Below are 23,018 nucleotides of genomic sequence, written 5' to 3' on the forward strand. Positions count from 1 at the left end.
CATCCAGGACCCCATCTGAACGACATGATCAGCAGACTGACAGGGGCGTGCCGATTCTCAAAGCTAGATCTGTGCAAAGGGTATCACCAACTAGAGCTGGACCCACAGTCAAGGTACATAATTACATTCTCCATACACCTAAGACTATTCAGATACAAAAGGCTCAGTTTTGGTATCTCGTCAGCAGCCGAAATATTTCAGGAGACAATAAGACAAGTGATACGACCAGTGCACAACAGTTTCAACTACAGTGACGACATCCTAGTGTTTGGGAAATCGGACGAAGAACACGATAGCGGCCTAAGGCAAGTGTGCAAACAACTAAAGCAGGCCGGACTAACACTGAATGGAGAAAAGTGCGAGCTAGGGAGAACAGAACTGATATTCTTCGGGCACATATTCTCGAAAAAAGGGATGAGGCCTGATCCCAGCAAAGTGGAGACGCTGAAGAACACAAAACCACCGTCAGATGTGGCAGAAATAAGATCATTCCTAGGCCTGGCAAGCTACTGTGCCAGATACATACAAGACTTTGCCATGGTGAGCACGCCGCTGAGAGAACTAACGAAACAAGGCCAGAAATTTGTCTGGTCTCAACAATGCTATGAATCGTTCGAAGAGATCAGGAAGGCCGTGATGACTGTGGAGCACCTCGCATACTTCGACCCTCTGCTATGCACCGAGCTGACGGTCGATGCCAGCCCAGTGGGGCTAGGGGCGATATTAGCACAACACTTGCCAGGAAAGGAGTCACCAAGGAAGATTGTCTCATACGCCAGCAAAAGCTTGACAGACATTGAGAAAGCGTACTCCCAGCCGGAGAAAGAAAGCCTGGCGGTGGTATGGGCATGCGAGCATTACCACATGTTTGTGTACGGGAAGCCGTTCACCATCATCACAGACCACCAAGCACTAGTAACAATTTACGGCAACCCAGCGGCAAAGATGCCGCCCCGCATCGAGCGCTGGGGCATCAGACTAATGGATTACGATTTCAAAATTGTCCACAAACCTGGGAAAGAACAGAATCCAGCAGACTACATGTCACGGCATCCACTACCGCATGCTGAAAATAAGGCCTCAATGGCAGAAGAATACTTAAACTTCGTGTTAAAGCAAAGCACGCCTGCACCAGTAACTCTAACAGAAATAGAGAGAGAAACGGAAAAAGATGACACTCTCTGAGCGGCCAGAGAAACGATGAGACAGCAAAGGTGGAGACATGTAAACAACAACTGCACATGGAAGGGAGGAGTAAACAAGGAGGAGATGCTGGCTCTACAGAAAATAAGCGGGGAACTCTCGGAGACAAATAGTGGAATTGTAATGCGGGGCACCAGGATAGTCATTCCGAGCTCACTACGCCGACAAGTGGTCAGCATTGCACACGAGTCACACAGGGGCATTGTGGCGACAAAGAAGCTGTTGAGAGAAAAAGTGTGGTTCCCTGGATTAGACCGTCTAGTCGAAGATACGATTGCGGCCTGTCACCTCTGTCAAACGACTGGTCCTCCTGCAAGACAAGAACCATTACCCATGTCGGAACTGCCAAGGGCTGTATGGACAACAATGGCTGCCGATTTCTATGGACCTCTAGACACGGGAACTTACCTACCGGTCATCATAGATGAATACTCCAGATTCCCCATTGTGAGATCAGTCTCCTCAACGTCAGCAGACGCAACATTACCTGTTCTGGACGACATATTTGCAGCATGGGGCTCGCCAGAGACATTGAAAACGGATAATGGTCCTCCGTTCTCAGGAGAGGAATTTCGAAGGTTCATGGCCTACCTCGGAATAGATCACAGAAAGATAACACCACTATGGCCGCAAGCAAATGGCATGGTCGAAAGGTTCATGGGAAATATCAAAAAGGCAGTTCAGAGGGCGAAGCTGTCACAGATTTCCCTGGGCCAAGCATTATGCCAAATACTGAGAGACTACAGAAACACGCCTCATGGGTCTACAGGGAAATGCCCAGCGGAGCTAGTACTAGGGAGGACAAGCAGAACAAGGCTGCCGCAGGTAGAAGGACTGACCACGCCAGGGCACGAGAGCGTGGCAGCAAAAGATGAGGCGGCCAAGAGGAAAAAGAAAGAATATGCTGACGGAAGAAGACATGCCATCAAATCACACCTCAATGAAGCAGATACTGCAATAGTACGACAGAGACAACAACGGAAGTCGGACAGTCCATTCGCCCAAGACCCGTTGACGATAACAAAAGTGAAAGGAACAATGATAACAGCAGAATCAGACAGCAGACGAATAACAAGGAACAGCTCACATTTTAAAGGCCTAAAAGAAGAAAAGGACGAAGAGCATGTTACAGGTATCGAAGATACAACAAAAAGGGAGTGCAATGGAGCAGGTGCAGCAGAAGCCACCAGGCCAAAGGAAGGCCAAGGACTGGTGACGAGGCCGAGGAGAGACATTGTGAGACCAAAGAGACTAATAGAAGAAATGTGAGATGCCGCTCTAGGCAGCATCTCACGAGGCACATCCATCGACACCTTCACACCTTGCAACAGACTCTACCAAAGAAACTGTCCCATTTCTGATTACTAACTAATGCTACGGTCGTAGCGTCTTTGTGACAAAGGGGGGAGATGTAGTGTCCTGAGAGATGGGGCACTAGGGCACTAGGACCTCGGAGGAGGGCAGAGGGCAGGACAGGTCACCGGACACCAGTTCCGGTCAGGGAAGCGAGGGGGCAGAGCACAGGAAGCAGGGGACGAGGCAGGACGTGCAGCATGCTGGCTGTAGATGATATGCAATAAAGAAGTAATAACTCACGTGGTGTGGTGGTGATCTCTGTAGCTGAAGCGACGCGACAACTTCAAGGATGCCTACACTGTTACAGGAAGAATCAGTTGACTGACTTCCTGTTAAGCCTCAGTGACATAAGCTGCTACATGGTCGAGTGACCTTAGGATGTGTTAAAGTGTACTCCTCCTAACATCCTGAAAAGGCTGAGACATAGAAATATTTTGGCTCCAAAGACCTCTGGAGGACCGGGGACAAACCTCTCAATTGGATAGTATGAAGGCACCTTGCTGCTGGATCAACAATTCAGATTGCTCCCATTCTGGGCTTTTCTTTAGCACCAAATGAGTTTGAGTGTGATGTCATGGAGGGGGTATCCAGTCTCGTTGACTCCTATTTGGCTACAGCTTGCAGCTTTTCCCTGCTTGAGGACCCTGCACTCCAAAAAAAGGACTATGTCTGAATGGAGAAATCCTCACAGGGCGAAGGTGCCAAAACTATGAAGCCAGTGAGGGGCCTTCAATTGGTATTAATTTTTTTATTTGTCCAACTCCGAGCTTTGCTGCAAAAAGACAACAGCTTCACCCAGGGAGTAGCTAGAAATGTAAAGTACACACCCCCTCCCCTCCATTTTTAAATGAAAGTTTTGATAGCCCAAAGCAAGTAAAGCAAGTGAGCTGCCCCTCCCTAGAAGAGCTCCCCAGTCTCTTCCATAGAGGCATCTATCCATTCATCCTTTCTCCCTCCCCACCACCTGCTGATACCCACTACTGCATCTTTATCTTCTTAAATCCACTCATTATTTCATGCATTAGTCATTCTTTCCCCATTCCATCAATCCAGCCACTCTGTCATCCGCTGACTCATCCATCTACACTGCCATTCGTACATCCATTCTTCCATCCATTCACTCTGCCATCCATCCATTTGCTCTACCATCCATCTAGCCATCCTGCCATCAGTCCACTCTGTCGTCCATCCATTCACTCTGCCTTTCAACCATCATCCTACCATCCACTCTGCTATCCATTCTTCCACTCTACCATCCTTTCAATCAATTCTCCGTCCACTGTGCCATCCATTTGATCATCCTTTCACCCACTCATCCATCCATCCCTTTACCATGCTTCTATCCATCTATCCATTGGGCCATCCTGTCACCTGTCAATCCACCTATACATTCACTCATTCTTTCACCCATTCAGCAATTCCACCCTCTCATTCATCCACCTACTTATTCCTCCATCCTTCCCTTCACACTTCCTTTTATTCAATATTGCTTACTTGGTTCCCTTTCCTATTTACTCATCTTTTATTTTTCCTAACTGTAGCTTGCTCTTCTAAGGACACTCTATTCGTTCATAGTGTTAATTAGGACATTTTGTATGACAAGTTGCAGACAGAAGAGGCCGATAAAGACACCCACCCCCGCTGTAGCTGCCAAAGCGGGGAGTTTGTGATGCCCCTGGCTTCACCAGGACCTGTGTGACAGTTTATTCACTCTGTGGAGCCCTTCTCAGCCACAGCCTGCTGCCTTGCTCTGTTGAGGATTTTTGACTTCCATGTCAGAGACTAAATAAGAAGGTATAACTTCTGACTGGGATGAACTTGGTTTCTGTATCCGACGTACACAACCCAACTAACAGTTCACTTTCTCACAATGTGGCATAGCAAGACTCTTTGAAAAAAGACCATTTCAGGAGAAGACCAGGTTGTCTCATGGAAAACTCAGCAAACACTTCAACAGCTTAGATTGTCTGGACTGATCAGGGAAACTACACTGGATGGGCCTCATTGACTTAGGTCACCCACCAGGACAGAGAGAGAAACAATGTCTTATTTGTATCCCACTCTTTCACATATTTACTTAAAAGACACCAAACTACTATTTCACCCACACTTCACCATACGGCTTATAAAAAGATCTCCGGTAAAGAGCCGCCATTGAGGGTGCCCGTTGGGCATTGAAGCGCCCGCCCGATGTGAAGCAAAAGCCCAATGATGAAGCATGACACGTATATAGGTGTGTGAGGGCATTTGTTCCTATAGAGTAATGCTCCCTGAAGACTCTGTGGAACTTAAGTGACCTAAGCAGACAAATCTATGTTTACTAGAAACTGCATACCCCTGTGATCTTGACTAGTAAATGAGGCACCTGTTGGATGGCAGGTGTTTTTAGGAGTGTACCCCTGTGTCAGTAGGTATTCATTGTTCCCGAGGCGTTGTAAAATATAATCATTTATCTAGAGTATTGTGTATGGTGGTTCTCAACACATAAATAATACCTCAGAGCACCCAGGAGAAAGAGGAAGCAAGTTATAAGACACGTTAACAGAACCAATGTTTTGAATGTCTCAATGTAGGCAATGAAAATAGGCCACAGGTCTACTGCGTGAGGTATTCTTCATAGATGATCTCACGGGGTGATAAGGTAGATGGAAAATCTTTTCGCTATAGTCTAGTACTGCCGATTTGTGTTAGGAATCTGAAATATAGAGATTTTATTTCATGTTGTATTATCAATAAATGTACACTTCTGAAAGAAAATGTAAGGGTTTTCAATTCGGGGTGTGTTCATTCTGAAGAAGCACTGGTATAGACTGAAAACTATTGTGAACCATATGGGAGGCAGTCTGAGATAGACTTGAATTATCCTAGCTGCCATATATGCTCACGAGCATTCGTGGCCGGCATGACTCACGTGTGGGAGTCAGGGGGTCGCGGGTGCGAACGTCGCAAGGGGGTCATTTTCATTTTAAAAAAACAACGTACCTTTGGCAGTTCCCTCCTGCATTGCATCGTCCTCGCAGGAAGCATCCGCAGGCAGCCTCCCTCCCCTAAGCCAATCACAACGCTGCAATGGCAGCGTTGTGATAGGCTGAGACGCCGACCGCACAGGCGTCTATGGGGAGGCCGTTTTCTCCATGCCGGCTGCATGCAGCCTACATTGAAAAAAGGAAGAGTGTGCATGACTGGTTTGGTCGGCCCTGGGCCAACCAAACAGCCAGGGCCCACAACATTGGGCTGGCCACTCCTCCCTGACTCACCCACCCACCCGCCCCCAACCAAACCCTTCTTCTGCTTTCTTGCAGTGCAAGAAGCAGAAATATAAAATTGTATTTATACAATTTTATGTTTCTGCTTCTCGCACTCTTTGAAATACATAAGACACCAACATTCAAAAATTGCCAAACAATATTTTGAAGACATATTCAGCCTAAGCTTTCCGATTGTACCAAGGTAAAAGCCCTTTGTTGACATTAAGAAGGTGTGTCAAAACGTGCAAGTTTTTTGCACATCAATATGGTGAAACATCAAACATTGAAGTCATTCCAGAAATATGAACATATAAATTATAAAGAGTAAGAGTGGTGTGCATCAAGTTAATAACACATGGACAGCATTTTAATTTTAAACACTTCCCACATTTATACCATTTTATGTTTCTGCTCTTGCACTGCGAGAAAGCAGGGGGCGACGCTCCTCCACCCACATGGAGGAGCCACCCCTGCTCACAAGGATGGGGTGCTGCATGACCTTCCTTAGATTTTCATCCTCTTACCAATTCATATATATGTCTTCCCACACCGCCAACCACGTGCGTCAAAAAGCAGCAAGGGTGCATTGCAAAAACTCCAACTGACATAGACATCTAATTTGCTACTTCTCTCACACGTCCTATGGTAAACCATCGAGCTGCTGTACAACAATCAGTCTGATTGATCTGTTAGGGCATGAGCAACATCTGGTAAGAAGTGAAATATCACTAGACACTGTCATTGAGCTGACGTAGAGCAGCCAGGAAGTGCTCGACATATGCAGTAACAAGAGCATGCCACAGTTCAACCATCCCTGATGATTTACCGTAAGGACCAAATACATGAGGATATGAAATTAATCCCCGCGAGGAAAAGGGCGACAGTGTGTGACATTGTGAAAAAACATGTCAAAGATGAAGCACAGATGGTGCTGGGCTTTCACTCACTGTTTGGTACGCTTTACCACATTTTTGCACTGGATGATAAACCCTGATTAATATCACACCTTCCACATATGGTTACTTTATCACAGCTTCATACTATTACCACGAATTTGAGAAAGAGATTCCCAACGCAATTTGCACACCTGACTTAAAGTTTGGTGCTTATTTTACTTGGTTTCAGTGGCTAAGTTCATATTTGATCTTCAAAAACAGTGGAATTTACACTGACAAATGCAAACAAAACGTGTCAAATATTGCTTTATCCGTTTTTGTGTTAACTACATCAGATAAAGTTAGTTTTGTACTCTTTGAAATACATAAGGCACCAACATTCAAAAATTGCCAAACAATATTTTAAAGACATATATGGCCTAAGCGTTCCAATTTTACCCAAGCAAAAGCACTTTGTTAACATTAAGAAGGTGCGTCAAAACGCGCAAGGTTTTTGCACATCAATATGGTGAAACACCAAACATTGATGTCATTCCAGAAATATGAACATATAAATTATAAAGAATAAGAGTGGTGTGCAACAAGATAATAACACACGGGCAGCATTTTAATTTTAAACACTTCTCACATATACGAAGAGAAGGGTTAATAGTGTGGTCCCATTTCAATACAAATAACAATCCCGGGCGGTGATTTAATTCACAAGGAAACTTATGGCTTCCAGTAAACTAGTGATTTTGGAGAAAATGGCACAGACGTTCACCTCCACTACACCTTCACTTGATGGCCCTCATTACGAGTGTCTTGGTTTCATGCGATATGTGCATATGTCTGTGATTGCTTTTTAAATAAAGCAGTTTTTTTCTGAAACACAGCCTGGCTTCCTTAAAGGAAAAGGAATTACATCAAAAAAGAAAAATTTAAAGATTTCTTTTCATTTTACGCCCACATTCACGAAAGGGGACGGTGTCTCTTGGGGAACCCTTTCTGTTTGTGAATGGGTCACCACCTACTTCATTGAGGCAGTAAAATATGAATGTTTTGAGGCTGCATTCCGGTCCCCAAACATTCATTTATGCCACTGTGTCTCGATATTAGGAAGGAACACCCTTGAAACACCCCATCCTAATAGCGACTCACACACCCTATTTTGCGAGTCGGTACTCGCAAAATAGGGTTAGTACATTGCAAAAGCCATTTTAGAGGTCGCAAATAGCCAAATACTCCATTTGCAACCACTGAACACAGTCAGACATCTGGCCCTATGTTTAGGATGTTTTTAATGTTAACATCAAAAAAACAACTATTAGTGTGATGAGTTAGATCCGATATCTATTTGAGATCTTAACTCGTTCCGTGCTCATGGCGGAACCACGCCGTCATGAGCCACGGTTGCCGTGTGCTCATGACGGAGTGGTTCCGTCATGTTGCGGCCGTTGGCGGCCGCGCCGCCCACGCGGCGCTAATTCCCCGCCTCTGCGGGCGATTAGCGCTGTGGGCGGAGTCATGACGGAACCACTCCTTCATGAGCACAGCCCAACCGTGGCTCATGACGGAGTGGCTCCGTCATGAGCACCGCGCCACCGCGCTGCCCCCCCGCACCCCCCAGCGCTGCGGCGGAATTTCCGCCGCAGCGAAGGGGTTAAAGAGAAACAATCACAAAGAAAGGTACTGGAAAATGTACTCAAACTTTACATTCATGCAAAATATTTTACGCAAATGAAATATAATTCTCGAGAGCTAATAAACTTTTAATAGTTGTAAAAACTCTTGTTGATTTAAAATTACCACTGTTTCATTCCAAGAAATCATTCAGCATTTCCCAATAAAGTATAATAAAATACACCAGAGCCGTGCAAGAAACCACAAATATGAATGGAGACACCTATTCAAAAAGCACATATTGTCAAACAATACGGAGAATTGGTGATAAAATAAACCCAGTTTTCAAAGAAACATGTCAAAATCAGATATGATGTATTTCACCTGCAAATAAACAAAGCTTAATCACAAAATGATTGCAGCATTTTCAAGACGATTCTGAAACCACTCATCATGTGGTACTACCAGACCCTCCTGAGATCACAGACAGTGTTTCCTGTTTTAACAGAGGTTTGTCATAAATGATCTCTCATCAGCCAATCACATTTTTTACAGGGTTCCAACAGACTTCCCACGTTGTCCACTTTCTTTTCCATGTCTAAATAATGCTGATGGCCAGACTGCCTGGTCCCATTGAATCTGCTAAAGCTCAGAGGTTGATAATTCCCAGCTACAGCTTTGCACCAGTGCGACACAACCAGACATGCAATGTTCAACTCAATCAGCAACAGTATTACCCCTACGTAATCAAACGGAGGTCCAAAACACTAACGTGGAGGCAATGTGATTCCGAAAGACAACTCTTTCTGCATCCCTGTTTCCAAAAAGGCAAATCTCTAAACCTCCACAAAGACACACTCCACAAAAATCATCGAACACATATAAGACCCTGGAGCTACAGGCTCAACCTGCAGCGAAAAAGGGAATTTTCTTCTTGAGAGACTAACACACTATAAAACCCTTTGCGTCACATGAACTTCACTCAGTTGTATTCAGTGACACAATCAAACTTTCTGCCCATGTGCTATCCTAGAAGTGGCATCCATATACAACAGTTGTTGAATGTGTCAGTCTATGAACCTCCGCCATATTGAGTTTCAGAAACAAAATGGCAGAACCTGTGCTGCTTAAAGACATAGGAGTCTATCCTGAACAATGAACGTCTGGGCTTAAGTTGGCTGTTTATCTGCTAGTTTGGAAGTGTTTGGATACAGTTAATATGTTATATTCGGTACCACTCGTTGGCGGAAAGAACACACAATAAGTTAGTAATAATTTAGTGTTTCTAGGGCGCGAGCCCGTACAAAGAAACAGCGGGGTATTCTTTAGAAGTTCCCAACTATAAAATCAGAAGTGAAGTAGTGCCGATGTTTTTACATTTTTTCCTAACACCTATTGTGGCAATATTTTTAAAAAAGAGCAAGGCAACAGCCAGCGCGGAGAACAATGGACTGTGCTGAGCACGCGGCTAATTGGCAGCCATGAGCACTGTAATTTATTGTAGTTTTAATTTTACACCTTCCCCTTCTGTTTATTCCTAGCCAGGAGCCGACTCACGTCGAGTATAGAAAATCTGCATGCCCCCCGGTCGCCGCGGGCGCTGCTGTTTTTAATCCACGTTTTTAAAAGAACACAATTACGGCTTCGCATCAGCCGGTTCCCCTTGCTGTTTGCAACTTTAATTATTTTATTTCTCCCACTGTCTTTACTTTGTGCGCCCACCGCTCGACGGAGACCCGATCGTTCGGCGCTCGCGCTCTTCCCAAGCGCGCGCAGTAATTAGCAGGCACAGTGCAGGGCTCGCGGTAGAGTGCTGCGGCGGCAGGTGCCCTCTCACAACCTTTTTTTCAGCACCGTATACCTCGTTCGATATTTTGTTCCCATTCTTTAAAATCATTCTTTTCTTCTCTCCCCCGCACAGAGAACAGAAAACCAACAGGTGCGTCAGGTACTGCCGCGCTCCTCTCAAAACCAGAAGGCACTCAGCGGCGGGACCTCGCATCAGGTGCTAAATGAAAAGGGTTATTAAAAAGGAATATAATAAAGCTGTCACTTAAATCAGCAAGTCCATTTGGACCAGCGGCTAGGTGACGCAAAGTCCAAGGTGGCGAAGTACGAGGACTTGGAACATTTACGAATATTAAATGCATTTCTGTTTTATTCACAACACCATGCTTGAAAAATATATAAACCTCTGAAGTTAGCTTCCCAGACCCATGAGCGAGAAATGCACCCTTTCCAGTCCCCCTTTTCCATTCTGAGGCCTGTAATTGTGTTTTATACAGCTAAAAAAAAAAAGGATTACAAGCCTTAGAATGCAAAGAAAAAAATCTTGGGTTTATGAACTATCAACACATATTCCTTAGAAACACGAGAGCTCCGCAAATGGTTGGTCCTATGAAGTCAGACACTTGGATTCGAGATTTACGTAATAAAATAGTGCCTTAGGGTACGCGGGTCTCTGGCTCATTGGTGGAACTTAGCATATTGCTGTGTCCTACTCCACACCACACATGTTGCCTGATAAGAGGTCTTACGATTAGGACCCTATGGGCTTGAATACTACAAATGTTGTCAAAACTAATGTTTTTCTATTTGGTACAGCAAAGAGATTTCAGCAAGCTGCATTAACACACAACACAGGGGCAGCAGAAATTCAACCCTCCCTAACGCAAATAAAAGGTACAGGTGCATATACTGCAATGCATATTAACTCACACACGCAGAAAACGTGCTGCATGTGCAACAGCATAGCAAATGTCCTCACCTTTGTAATACAGTAACCTTACCTTACATACCCCATAATGCAGCTTCTCTTACACAAATAGCACAATTATATAAAAGTCAGAAGAGTGGAAGCGTCACTGGTCCTTGAGTATCTTTCAATTTACATCCTGGATGACCTCAAAATGCTAAACAAACAACGGGACAGCAGAGACCATAACAGAAATGTTGAGTTACCACTGAACAGTGCATACATTACTAATGAGGTGTTTGAAGTACTGGGGTTCTAAAGGGTTTATCTGCTAGCATTACATGTGGTCCACTTCACAGTATTACTGCCATATCTCGATACTGCTTCCGGTCAGCTCTGCAGGGCTGCTCTCAAATACTGCCGTGTGCTTAGAGCCCCACCTGAAGTATGGTGTACGGTTCATAAATTCTCATCTGCAGCATTGCTCCTACATTTACAACCCTCATATAGTTACACCACAACTTAGGTACAATCTTTGGCATGTTATTTTTACACCAAAGCCCAATATGGAGTTCTGCCTCCAGGTCGCGAGGCTATATCGGATATATTGTGCTCACCTGTGGCGGCCACGCCTGGATTTTTTACTCAGATCAAAAGGCCACTTCAGTCGTAATTTGTCTGATTCTAGAGAGGTTTCATGACTACTGACTGGCAAATTGATAGCAAATGGATGATGACTGATTGGATGGGGAATGGTGAATAGATTAGGAATGATAAGAGAATGGTTAATAGGTAGTGAGTAGAAGAAGTATGTGGAAAAGTGAATGGATGGTGAGTGATTAGGGAATGGATAATGTATGGATGGTGACTTGATAGCAAAGGTTGAAAGGATTCTGGATATCGAATGATGAATGGAACAAGTGTAGTGAGCAGATAGTGAATCAATGGTGTATGACGAATGATAGCAAAAGGTGAGGGGATGGGTTTTGTCTTATGGATGGTGACTAGGTAGTGGAAACTCAGTCATTGAAAGATGGGAAATTGTGAATACATGGTGAATGAATGGCCAGTTGATGATACATGGCTGGTGAATGGAAGTGTTTGGATTTTGAATGATTAGTTAACAGTGAATAGATGATGCCGGAACCTGAACAGTGAATTGGTGGTGGATGGATGGTGCACAAAAGGGCAATTGATAGTTGGGGAATGGTTGATGAACTAACAGTGAATACTGGAACGCTTGTGACTGTATTTTGAATGGGGGAAATACTAATGGTCAATCGTGGAAGGATGGATGGATGGATTTGTTTTGCTTAGGTGGGTGGGTGGATGGAAGGATGGATAGAGAGAGAGTATAGATGGAGTAAGTGAATTATGATGAACGGCTGCATCACTAGATAAGAGAGGTTCACTGGTGGCAGCAAAAAAGAGCAAACAGAAGATTAAAGGTAGCACAGCAGAACAGATCTTCAGGATTAATCTAATAGAGAGGCTTATAGGCCGAGGTCTATAGGAAAACTGAGGTATCTACAATAGGAGTCTGCTACTGAGCAGGAGGCAGGAAAGGTGAAAAGCATCTGCTTGCAAAACAGAACAAGCATTGGCATAGCCAATAGGTCTCGCCTTTGGGACCTTATAAGTGTTTAGCCATGCAACAGTTGCATAACTAAATACTTATAAGGTCCCAAAAGCGAGACCTATTGGCTATGCCAAGCGGCCGTTCGGCCGTGAAAGTGATTGCGATCGCAATCACGATCAAACATCAAAGCGGCCGTGCAGCAGCGAAAGTGAAAGTAATCGCGGTAAAGCGCGGCGCGCGCGCCCATGCACATGCACTGTAGCTCTAGGCTGGCCTGGTAGCACTTTTTGGAGCCCTCTCAATAAGTCTCGCCAGACAAGCTCATGCGCTGGGTCAGGTGAGACCTAAAAATGGACAATGTGACAATATTCTGCTGCTACTGAGAGTTTGGAAGTGGACTGTGTAAAAAACAAATATAGGCCTGGAAGGCAGTATAGGGGAGAAGATACTCTTCTCTAGAAAAGCTACTTATAATATTTTTGTAATAGACCACTTCCAGCCAAATGACAACAATGACCAGAAAAATGTATAATGCTGTGGAAGGGAATATAGACACCAAAAATAAAGAGGTAGTGGGGAATTGTGATATCAATGTAAATCCTAATTGATTTATTTTCGAAAATGATGATGTACAATCTTTCAGTATTAAAGATTGGGAAATATTCACAATTTTTCATTGTCAGCAAATATTTCAGTTACAAATTGGCAGATAACTTGCAGAGGTTTATTGAAAGCTTTAATCTTAAGATTTTCCATGACAAGAGCATACCTATCCACGGAAATATTTGTTCATGGCATTCAAATTGTGATTCCAAATTATTTCTTTAAATTATTGCAGTTGTGCAATACATCCGTTAACCAGAAGACACCATATATATTGTAATAAACCTTGTGTTTGCATGTAACCTTGACTTTTGTATACACTTACTTCAAAATGCCCATGCTTATTTTTACCAATAACCAGTGCTTTAAATGGGCTGGTACTGTCCGGTACGGAGTAGCAGCACTTTTTTATTTTGAGAGCGAGAGAAATGCTATACTATTAATTGGAGAGTACCGGCACTTCTCAGAAACAAGCAGGTACTCTGGTACTGAGTACCTGCACTTCTATTTTTCCATTTCAAGCACTGCCAATAACCAAAGGCACTGGAATTATGTGGCATTAAAGGAACACATAATGCAAAAGGATTGCCTAACTTAAGCATCAGGAATAGGAAAACTATGAAGAGAGTCACTATTTCATCATTTTGACACATTTACACTTTCATGGCAAATGTTTCAGCTAATTAGTATCAGTTTAAGACCTAAATACATGGACCATGAACTAAAAAGTGTCCAATCAACCTCTGGAAAGGGTCTACCACTGCGCTACAACATGTATGGTTCGCCTTTTTAGTAACTTTTTATCCTTTTGAACTAGAAACATTTTTTGTTGGAATCTGAAAAATTGCTCTGCAAATTGTAGATTATGTGGTAAATGTGGTAAATCCGTTATAATGAGCAAAATGCAACATCTCCAGAATCGCATTATTCAAGTTCCCTGCCAAAACCCATTACATTTAATGATCCCTTGAGTGTCTGTGGTATGTCGCCTGTTGATGTATAGCTGTGCATCTTATGTCACATCTTGAAGTGTATCACAAATGAAACATTGTAACACCCATGGGACTCTATATTGAACATTTCAGATGTGAGTAATGTTGAAAACAAGATTATGCAAAACCCTCTGCACCTGGGGGTGACCTGGTGTGGTGGGTTTTAACCTTTCAGCAAATGTCATCTGTGGTCTAGTGTGACTTATCACTGGCTCAGTGTATAGTAATTATACTCTTGGAATGGATATTATGTTTAGGGTGCCGGCGGTAGGGGAAGCCCTTGTTTAACAGTACAAAACTGTGTGATTGTGATTTCTGCAACTTGAGGCCATTGCGCACTGTAAGTGGTCAGTTGAACAATGTGGTGGTCATCAGGCTTCACATGATAAGTGAATTCCGATCACATAAAATTCCAAACTGGACCAATGTCTGGTACACTTTGCTTGATCTAAAACATCATAATTTAGTTTAGCAGCACATCATAATGAGATCAAATGTGTAATATAAGACTTACATTGTCTTCTCTCGATGGTTTTTCCATGATGACTGGTGGCAGCAGTAATCCCCCAGGAGAGGTTGGATTGGAGCATGTGCCAGACATCCCAACCAGCGTAACGACTCCATTACAATCCACAGAGCTGTTTCTCTTGCCGTTCTGGGTAAAGCTGGGAGTTGTAGGGCGAGATGTATGGCTAGTTTGGCTGAATGTGCTGGATCGTCTTCCCATCCATGGGACGAGAAAGGATCCTCGGTGACTGTCTCTTTCTCCAACATTGCTGATCTCATCATCGGCAAACTCAGTATCTGAGCCAATATCCCGTCCCCGGATACGAAAATTGAATATGCTTCCATGGCTGATCCTGCGCTTCGCACTACTAGAGCTGCGACCAAATCCAATACCAAGAAGAGACTGCAATACAAACAATAAGGAAATTGCAACATTTTGTAAACAATTTAGCTTCAGCTTTGTGCAAAATAATCATGTGCTATAGACGCCGCAGTGCTACTGACACACTAGGTGTATTTTGTTCACCCTGGGATTAACACTAAAGAAGCAGTAAGAAGTGTATCAACACAATATCACAAAGGAGCCACACAAAAGAACAAATTAATTAATAGCTGTCTTGTGTTTTCAAATGCATGCTACTGTGATATATGATTCTTGTCGTGGGATGTGGTAGTGGTCGGTGCAATAGGTATCATGGGTTGAGGTTTCAGAAAAGGAAAAAAATAATCACAGCTCGTAAATAAATTGATGAGTAGTGGAAGTCATGATGGTTTCCCTCCTTCCCAAAGCCACAACAACATTGAGAAGAGCACTTTTCAAGCAACGCTATTGGTGAGTGGATGACCTGGTTTGGAATAATAGGGTGGTGATAGAAAATACATTTGAGATAAAGTTAGTAAAAGATATTTGAGCAGGGCATTAAACTTTGCTTCAGAAGTTCAGTCCTCTTGCCTCGAAACCTCATCGTACGTACTACAGTACTTAGTATTGCAAAATACAAAGCATGTGCGGGAAGCCGCACTAATAGATTTTTTTTCTCCACTTTCAGTTGCAACCCCCATCAATATTCACAGTACCATAAATATGCAAACATGCAAATATATTCGAAACAGCTGTATTTGCACTGACATCCTAATGAGATAGCCCAGAGCTAGAAAACTAGCTAACTAGCTTGCTGGTTCAAATATCACTCAGACTAATGATTGAACCTTTGTGTGGCTGCTCTCAAGTCTCCTGCATTCTATTTATTCTGTCCTTGATCAAGTTACTGGTCTAGATGACTCCACATCTCTATATATTGAATAACTGGTCCCATTTATGATAATGTCATTTGAAAGAGCAAAGGGTTTATTTATTTTCATTAAAGGATGATACCCAATGATACTATAAATAAAAAAGAACTCCAGATTTCTTTGCTTTTTGTACCACGTGACTTTTTAACACTGCTGTGGTGTGAGGCCTGGTGATCAGTCCAAGCCTCATGTTCTTTGTTAAAAGTTTATTGCCTTTCACCTCCAAATGCAATCTATGTTATTGTGAGGACGTCCTGCCATCGTGATAGGTCAATAAGTTGTCACTGGAAGCTGTCAAATTTTAAGAAATAGCTATTTGTACTAATACACTTCACCCAGCCAATCGCCTTTTACATACATGTACACATGCAGATACTTGTATGATCTCATTCTGTGTCACTTATACTTTGTTCTAAGGCTTAAGTCTAAAATTATGACTGACAAATTAATTATTTTTAATTTTGCTTAGAGACAGTATTGTTTTATGTTAGCAAGAGTTGCCTTTAATAACTATTTCATATTACTTTCAAATGTTTTTGTCTGATTATTAAGTTTCTTTATCTGCTAACTATGTTGTTCTGTTATGTATTCTGTCTCACATGTGTCATCCCCTTCTGCAAGGTACAAACATGGCTCCTGGCCTAACTGCCAGAGACACCTTAGAAGAAAGAGAGTGAAGACCGGGCATAGCGCAAAATGTCTTTACTAGTTCTTCTTCCACTCTCAAGTCAGGGAGTTATTCAATGGTATATTTAACTTAGATCCCACAAAAGGCCAAATAACTCACAATTCATTTTGAGGACTCAGTAGTTAAGTTTCTTGTTAGCAGGAGAACCTCTTGGGTTCAGGTGCCTACATGTTGAGAATCCTAAACATTCTACAAGACCAATGATTGTTTTTAGAAAACTCTCTTTTAAAAAGGCACACTGAATGATAGTTGTTCTTCCAGGATGAATCCTTCCCTTAGGCAATCTCTGCACATGGTACAGTTTGCAATAGGTAAGGCATATTCAGCAATAACATTTTTACCATTTTTCTGAGACTCTCCTCAGATCCAGATTTTGGAAATTTGTGTTCTTCACTATATTCGTCCATTTCTGAGGATTTCTTTTTCCTCCTCCTGTTCCTTCTCTCTTTGGCACTTTTGGAGCTCAGAGGAGACACTTCTCGGGAGCTGTGTGACAAGGTGTCTTCGCCTCTAGCAGCTAAAGCCTAAAGGAAGGAAATAAATAGTCATCAAAATCAGACTTGTTGTTTTATTAATGTGGTAGATCTCAGCGGCATAATAAGATGGCAAATTAATTGATATTATGTAAGGCATGCGACCAAAAATGTAAAACAGGTATATGAATAGCTTCTAGGTTAGTTGGACCGCGGCCACCAAGAAAATTATTTGGGATTGCTTCAAAGGTGTGAAAGATAGCTTCCCCTCCTCATTTTGAATAGCACAATATATTGCCATATTCATAATGATATTTGTGCATGTACACTGCAACCTTTACTTATGAGTGAAAATACACTTTACTGATTCACAAAATGCGCTTTAGCCCTTGTATCTCACATGGTCAATCAGACCAGCCTAACTGTTGTTAAACGTCCTTATGATGAGGTAACTAATTTATGACTTAATCTGTCACATGGTGCAGATATGTTTTATGGATTATTTTATCACCTCTATGGTCATGGCACATAAATATTTGTCTACTTCCTAACTTTTAAGTCTGATTTCCGAACCAAAATCTCCTCTAATGCTTATTATCTCTCTAAGGCTGAATTCATACACTTCCATGCTAAATCCGAACCCATAAATTTTCCAACATTTGCACTATTTTCCCAACACTCTCACCCTTAAACCTTCAGCCAGAAACCTCGGTGTACTATTCAATCCCACCATGCCTTGAATTGCTTGATCACATCTACACTTATTGCTGCCAAACACCAAGTATTCAATATTGTCAAAACCCGTCCCTACACCCCCTTGTATGTTGCTAAAACACTACTCTCTGCACTAGTTCTAATCAAGTCAGCTTATTGCCTCTTGATCAGATGTCTTCAATCTGTGGGGCACGACCCCCAGGGGGGCAGTGGAGTCCTGGAGAGGGGGTTGCGCATTCCCCAGCTTCACTTGTGTCTGCAGTCCAAAATGTTTGCTTACATTTTGGAAAAAGACATCCGTCCTGGGATAGCTAATTTATATCGTATTCAGCTGAAGTTTAATCAATTGAATCTCTAGTGCTGTGAAAAGGGTTCGTGCCAGGGTGCCTGCTTGCCTGAATGAAATGCAGATGCGCCTATCAGTTAATCTGCAAGGGTAAAGGGTGCTTGGGAGCTCTGTTCTGGCTTTCAGTGATCAATTCACTCCAAGATTTGTGATGACAAAGATTTGGTTTTTTGAGTGGTAGTACAAAGAGTTAACAACTGGGCTGTGAAGTGCTTGCTTTTAATTTGAACTGCATTTACACAGCCCTTAGTATCCCTAAAAAGGTGTCGAAGGGACAGTAATGTAAAAATAAATTGCATTATATACGCTCTGATATTACTAAAATCTAGATTTTGGAAGCACTATTTTATTGTAAAACTATTTGCACGTTTTGCAGCACTCTATCTTACACTGTGTGTAATGCAAGTATAAAATAGTGACTTACATATTCACAGTACTTTCTGTCATAGGCTGTAACCTTGTAGCACTAAAAATACACGTCACTATTGTCCACTGTACATATCAAGATTTCATTCTGTGACTCTCTGGTTACACTTAGACCTCTGCAGGGCATTAACTAATAGAGGTTTCATAATGTACTACAGTGCATTTCCTACTGAGTAACAACTTTTTAAATTTATTTTTCATTACGCTGCCCATTATTTTATATGTAGATAACTGATAGTGAAAGACCTAAAAAATGTACAGAATATTTTGGGGCTTATTTATGAGAGGCTTGCATCACCAGAGCATCACTTTTTTTGACGCTCCGACGGCACAAGCTTTTCCACCATACTTATGAGGCAGTGCAAAGCCACCCTGCATGGCTTTGCGTGGCCTCATAGATATGGAGTAAGACACAGCAGTGCAAGTCACTTTGTTGCCTTACTCTGCATCAAGGATGTGTTCCATGGTCTTTGCTTGGGGTTCCCATGGGTTTTGATGCTGTCCCATATTTACAAAATCAAGTAAACCTGGTGCAGCTTCAAAAACGCACACCTCCCCAGCAGAGGCATAACGAGGAGAAATGTTTTAATGTTTCCTAATTCGTTCATCTTTCCACGTGTGCTGCATTCTGCAGCTCGCATAGAAAGAGCAGCAACTTGTGCACCAACACAAGAGAAAAGGACAGGAATGCACCGTATTTGATAAATACGGTGCATTCCAATCCTTTCACATTGGAAAAGGGGCAGCGCTGCAAGAAGACTTGCAGCGCTGATACACGCCAATTCCTCATAAATGAGGCCCTTTGTTTTCAGCTACACATTTGACTACACCCCCACACTCACTGACCTTTGGTTTGCTAAACACTGTTTAATATTATTTCCCCACCGTAAAAATAATTTGCTGTGGGAATGTGGGGCGTTTATGGTTGTCGATAGTTGTTGAGGATGATGAGTACCAGGTTGTGGAAATATTTGTCAGAAGGGGGTCCTTAGGCCTAAAACAGTTTGACAAGGGGGTATCTGCATCAAAAAGTTTGAATACCTCTTCTCTAGATGGATTTCCGCAATGCCACCACATAATGATGGGTAAAATTCTAAACTTTGCTACAACTATAACCTTTACATGTATATACATACCACACTTATCCTCCAATCACCTATCAGCAAGAAACAGGGTTTAAACAAACTACTAATTTTGCTATTTAAATCTATAAACAATCCATCTCCAGGCTTTTTAACACAGATGCTGAGCAAATATGGCTTGTCACGTACCTTCTCTGATCGAACAAAATATCTTTATCTCTCCTAAACCCCATGTGCTGCCTTTTGAATTATGCTGCAACTCCTCTCTTACCACGTTCACTCCTGCCTTAAACTCACCCGAACTAAGATTGGAAGGTATCCACAACAAACCCTTGTCCGTTCTCAATGCTTTATTACTCAATAGCAACTCTGAATCACAAAGCCAAAAAATTACAACACACTCCAACAAGTCAAAGTATTGCCCATGGCAATCGAAATCACAGTCTGTTTTCCATTTCTACATTTATATCACAGGACGCCCATATTCTTCACCATGTTTTTATCACTTTCGATCAATGTATTTTTAGATTAACTGCAACTGCAATCAGGTCATTGACTAAAATGTACCTACATATCTTTATAGGTAAGTGCAGGATTCCATATTAAAAGTCATTTTATTGAATACTTTGTAGAATGCAAACATTGATTGTGTTAAAGTTTCACAATCTAAACTTCCACTAATTTATTCTTAAATTCTACCCATGTAAGTTTCCTTTCTCAGTAGCCAATTCACCCCAGTGGATTTTTAACCCAGGAATGGGGCAGTAAAATGTCACCTTGCGAGTTATGGTAAAAAGCTTAGCATTGGCCCATGTCACCACTGATACTTGCTACTGCAATAAAGACATGATCCAGAGATGTGGTCCATGCTATTTAACCAGATATGATCTCAGTAGCTTTATGTTCAGTAGGACCAACATTGAACTGAAGTATTGTCTTCATTAAATGCGTCTCCAAGCTTCTATTTGTGCAATGTCCCCCATGAAAGCACATCTTATGCTATACAGTATTTGCAAAGCTAGACCGACCGACTGTTCTCTAGGAATAGTCTTGCATACAAACCTCCTGTTCTTTCTTTAACTGTTCCATTGTTTCCTGAAACATCTTCTCCTTGGCTTCTGCTTCAGAGATGGTGGCTTGGTTTTGCTCTTCATAGGACATAGCCACCACAGCAAGGATTAGGTTCACCAAGTAAAAAGATCCAAGAAAGATGACGATGACAAAAAAGATCATGTAGGTCTTCCCTGCTGCTCTAATTGTCTGAAAGAAACAGCACAGTCAGCATAGGAGTCTTCACGTCAGTAAGATTAATATAAACTATCTCACATGATTATTACATTTTGATAATTCCAGAAGTAACCTTTCCTAACTGGAAAGAATAGTCTGATCAGCCAGGGCTCAATCTCTGATATAGTATTTTAGCATTTAACCAGTTATCATGCATCTGGCGTAATTTGTTAGTCGAAGTGCCCACTCGTGTCGATCCATACATGCAATAATCAATTTATTTAACTTTTCTTGTATATCAGTAAAGTATCACCTCACAGGTACTTCTGTTGTGTCAGCATTACACATGGGAGGGTCTAAAGGAAGCCTCTCAAGTGAGGCCATGTTATGTGAGGCCATGTGATACTGTTAGTTTACGCCACACTTTTTAACCACCTCAAGAGTTCCAGTATGGCCCTTATGTGTACGTAGCAGCCCATGGAACTGAGGGTACAGATATCTCAGACGGAGGCAAGAGGAGCATCTGAAATCGTCTTATGTTGTACTAACTATTATTACCTCTTGACAATAATTGGGTAGCACCTGAGACCTTCTGTGGTTGATCATTTAAAATTCTCTTTTGTAGAAGCCTACGATGAGGCAGGGCTAATGGGTGCATGTGCGCTGTTTGTAGATAATGAGACACAAATGTAGCTGCATGAAGTTTTGTGCTGTTTCTAGACATCTTCTTTGTTACCCAAGGCTTTCACCACCTGACTCAAGCATACACATGTGTGTTGGCGCAGGTGCAGAGGTACTCCACGCAGAAGTTCTGCTTTTTCAGAGTAAAGCTTCGAGCAGTACAAGCTTTGAAAATCGTTATTTGAGCATGATAGATTTCTAAGAGACATTATTAGCCCGAAGAACTATAAAGCATGTTCCAGGTTTTCTGGACTGGGACAGTTATTGACAAAATTTTCAAGTGTTTTTTAATCAAAACCGAATAAAGTTATTTTGACTTTGATTAAATTTCGACCAACTAAGAGATGACTGGTTTCAGTTCCATTGTACCATAGGATTTCCAGGACTTTATTTTGGTTGAGGGGGCAGCACTGTTTTAATGCTTCATTTACTAGTAGAGATTTGGAAAAAAGCTCCTCTACTAAAAAAAACAGGTACCGATATTCAAAAACAGGCAAACTATCGACCCATTTCTCAGCTCCTTACCTATCGAAAGTAATGGAGAAATTGGTAAATAGGCAGTTAACCAACTACCCTGAGTCTAATGAACTCCTGGATATCTCTCAAACTGGCTTCTGAGCGAATAATAGCACTGAAAAAACTCTTTTGGCAGTGTTAGATAACATCAGGTGTGTGGTCGATCAGGGCAGAGCAGCCACCCTGATCCTATTGGACTTTTCGGCGGTGTTCGATACCGTCTCACACAACCTTTTGCTGAAAATTATTCTGTTTGATAAAGGCATACACTCTAAGGCTCTTCAGTGGCTCCACTCTTTTCTGAACAATCGTACTCAAACCATACAAATAGGCGCTTTTTCTTCAACCCCAGTACCAATTAAACACGGTGTGCCACAGGGAGCTTCTTTGAGCCCTACCCTCTTTAATGTTTACGTGTCCTCACTACCTAAAATCAGTGAAAAATGGGGCATCAGTATCTGCTCTTATGCAGACGATACCCAACTGATGATTGCTCTTGATGGACACGAAGACACTAGGATCAGACTTACTAGCTGTCTTTCAGAAATGGCAGAATGGATGTCTGACCACTGTCTGAAGTTAAATGCAGACAAGTCGGAGAATCTGCTGTTTGGGGGAGCACATCAACTCTGGAATGCAACTTGGTGGCCCTCTATACTGGGTAAGGCCCCTGCCCCCAAACAAGTGGCAAAAAATCTGGGTATTCTTGTTGACAGTGCACTCACCATGCAGGACCACGTACGTGCACTTTGCGGGAAAAGCTTTGCTACCCTAAAGTTGCTAAAGAGACTTTTTCAATGGATCCCTATAGAGTGTAGAAAAACCCTGGTCCAAGCCCTGCTTATTTGTAGGCTGGAATATGGGAATGCCCTTTTTGTAGGCATGGCGGAC

At 42.4% G+C, this 23,018-nt stretch overlaps 1 protein-coding gene across 6 annotated transcripts in view; it reads right to left on the reverse strand.

Moving 5' to 3' along the window:
• LOC146789704 (sodium channel protein type 5 subunit alpha-like) overlaps nucleotides 1-23,018 on the reverse strand; it is a 975,168-nt gene that overhangs the window by 556,184 nt on the left and 395,966 nt on the right. For all 6 annotated transcript variants that reach the window (XM_085632035.1, XM_085632032.1, XM_085632036.1 and 3 more), the window contains exons 10-12: nucleotides 20,766-20,963; nucleotides 17,004-17,186; nucleotides 14,689-15,084 (exon numbers count right to left, since the gene is read on the reverse strand). In XM_085632035.1, the coding sequence (XP_085488161.1) occupies nucleotides 14,689-15,084; nucleotides 17,004-17,186; nucleotides 20,766-20,963 (777 nt within the window). The remainder of the gene's footprint in view (nucleotides 1-14,688; nucleotides 15,085-17,003; nucleotides 17,187-20,765; nucleotides 20,964-23,018) is intronic.

This window comes from Triturus cristatus, chromosome 10, assembly GCF_964204655.1.
Source record: "Triturus cristatus chromosome 10, aTriCri1.1, whole genome shotgun sequence".
Classification (NCBI taxonomy): domain Eukaryota; kingdom Metazoa; phylum Chordata; class Amphibia; order Caudata; family Salamandridae; genus Triturus; species Triturus cristatus.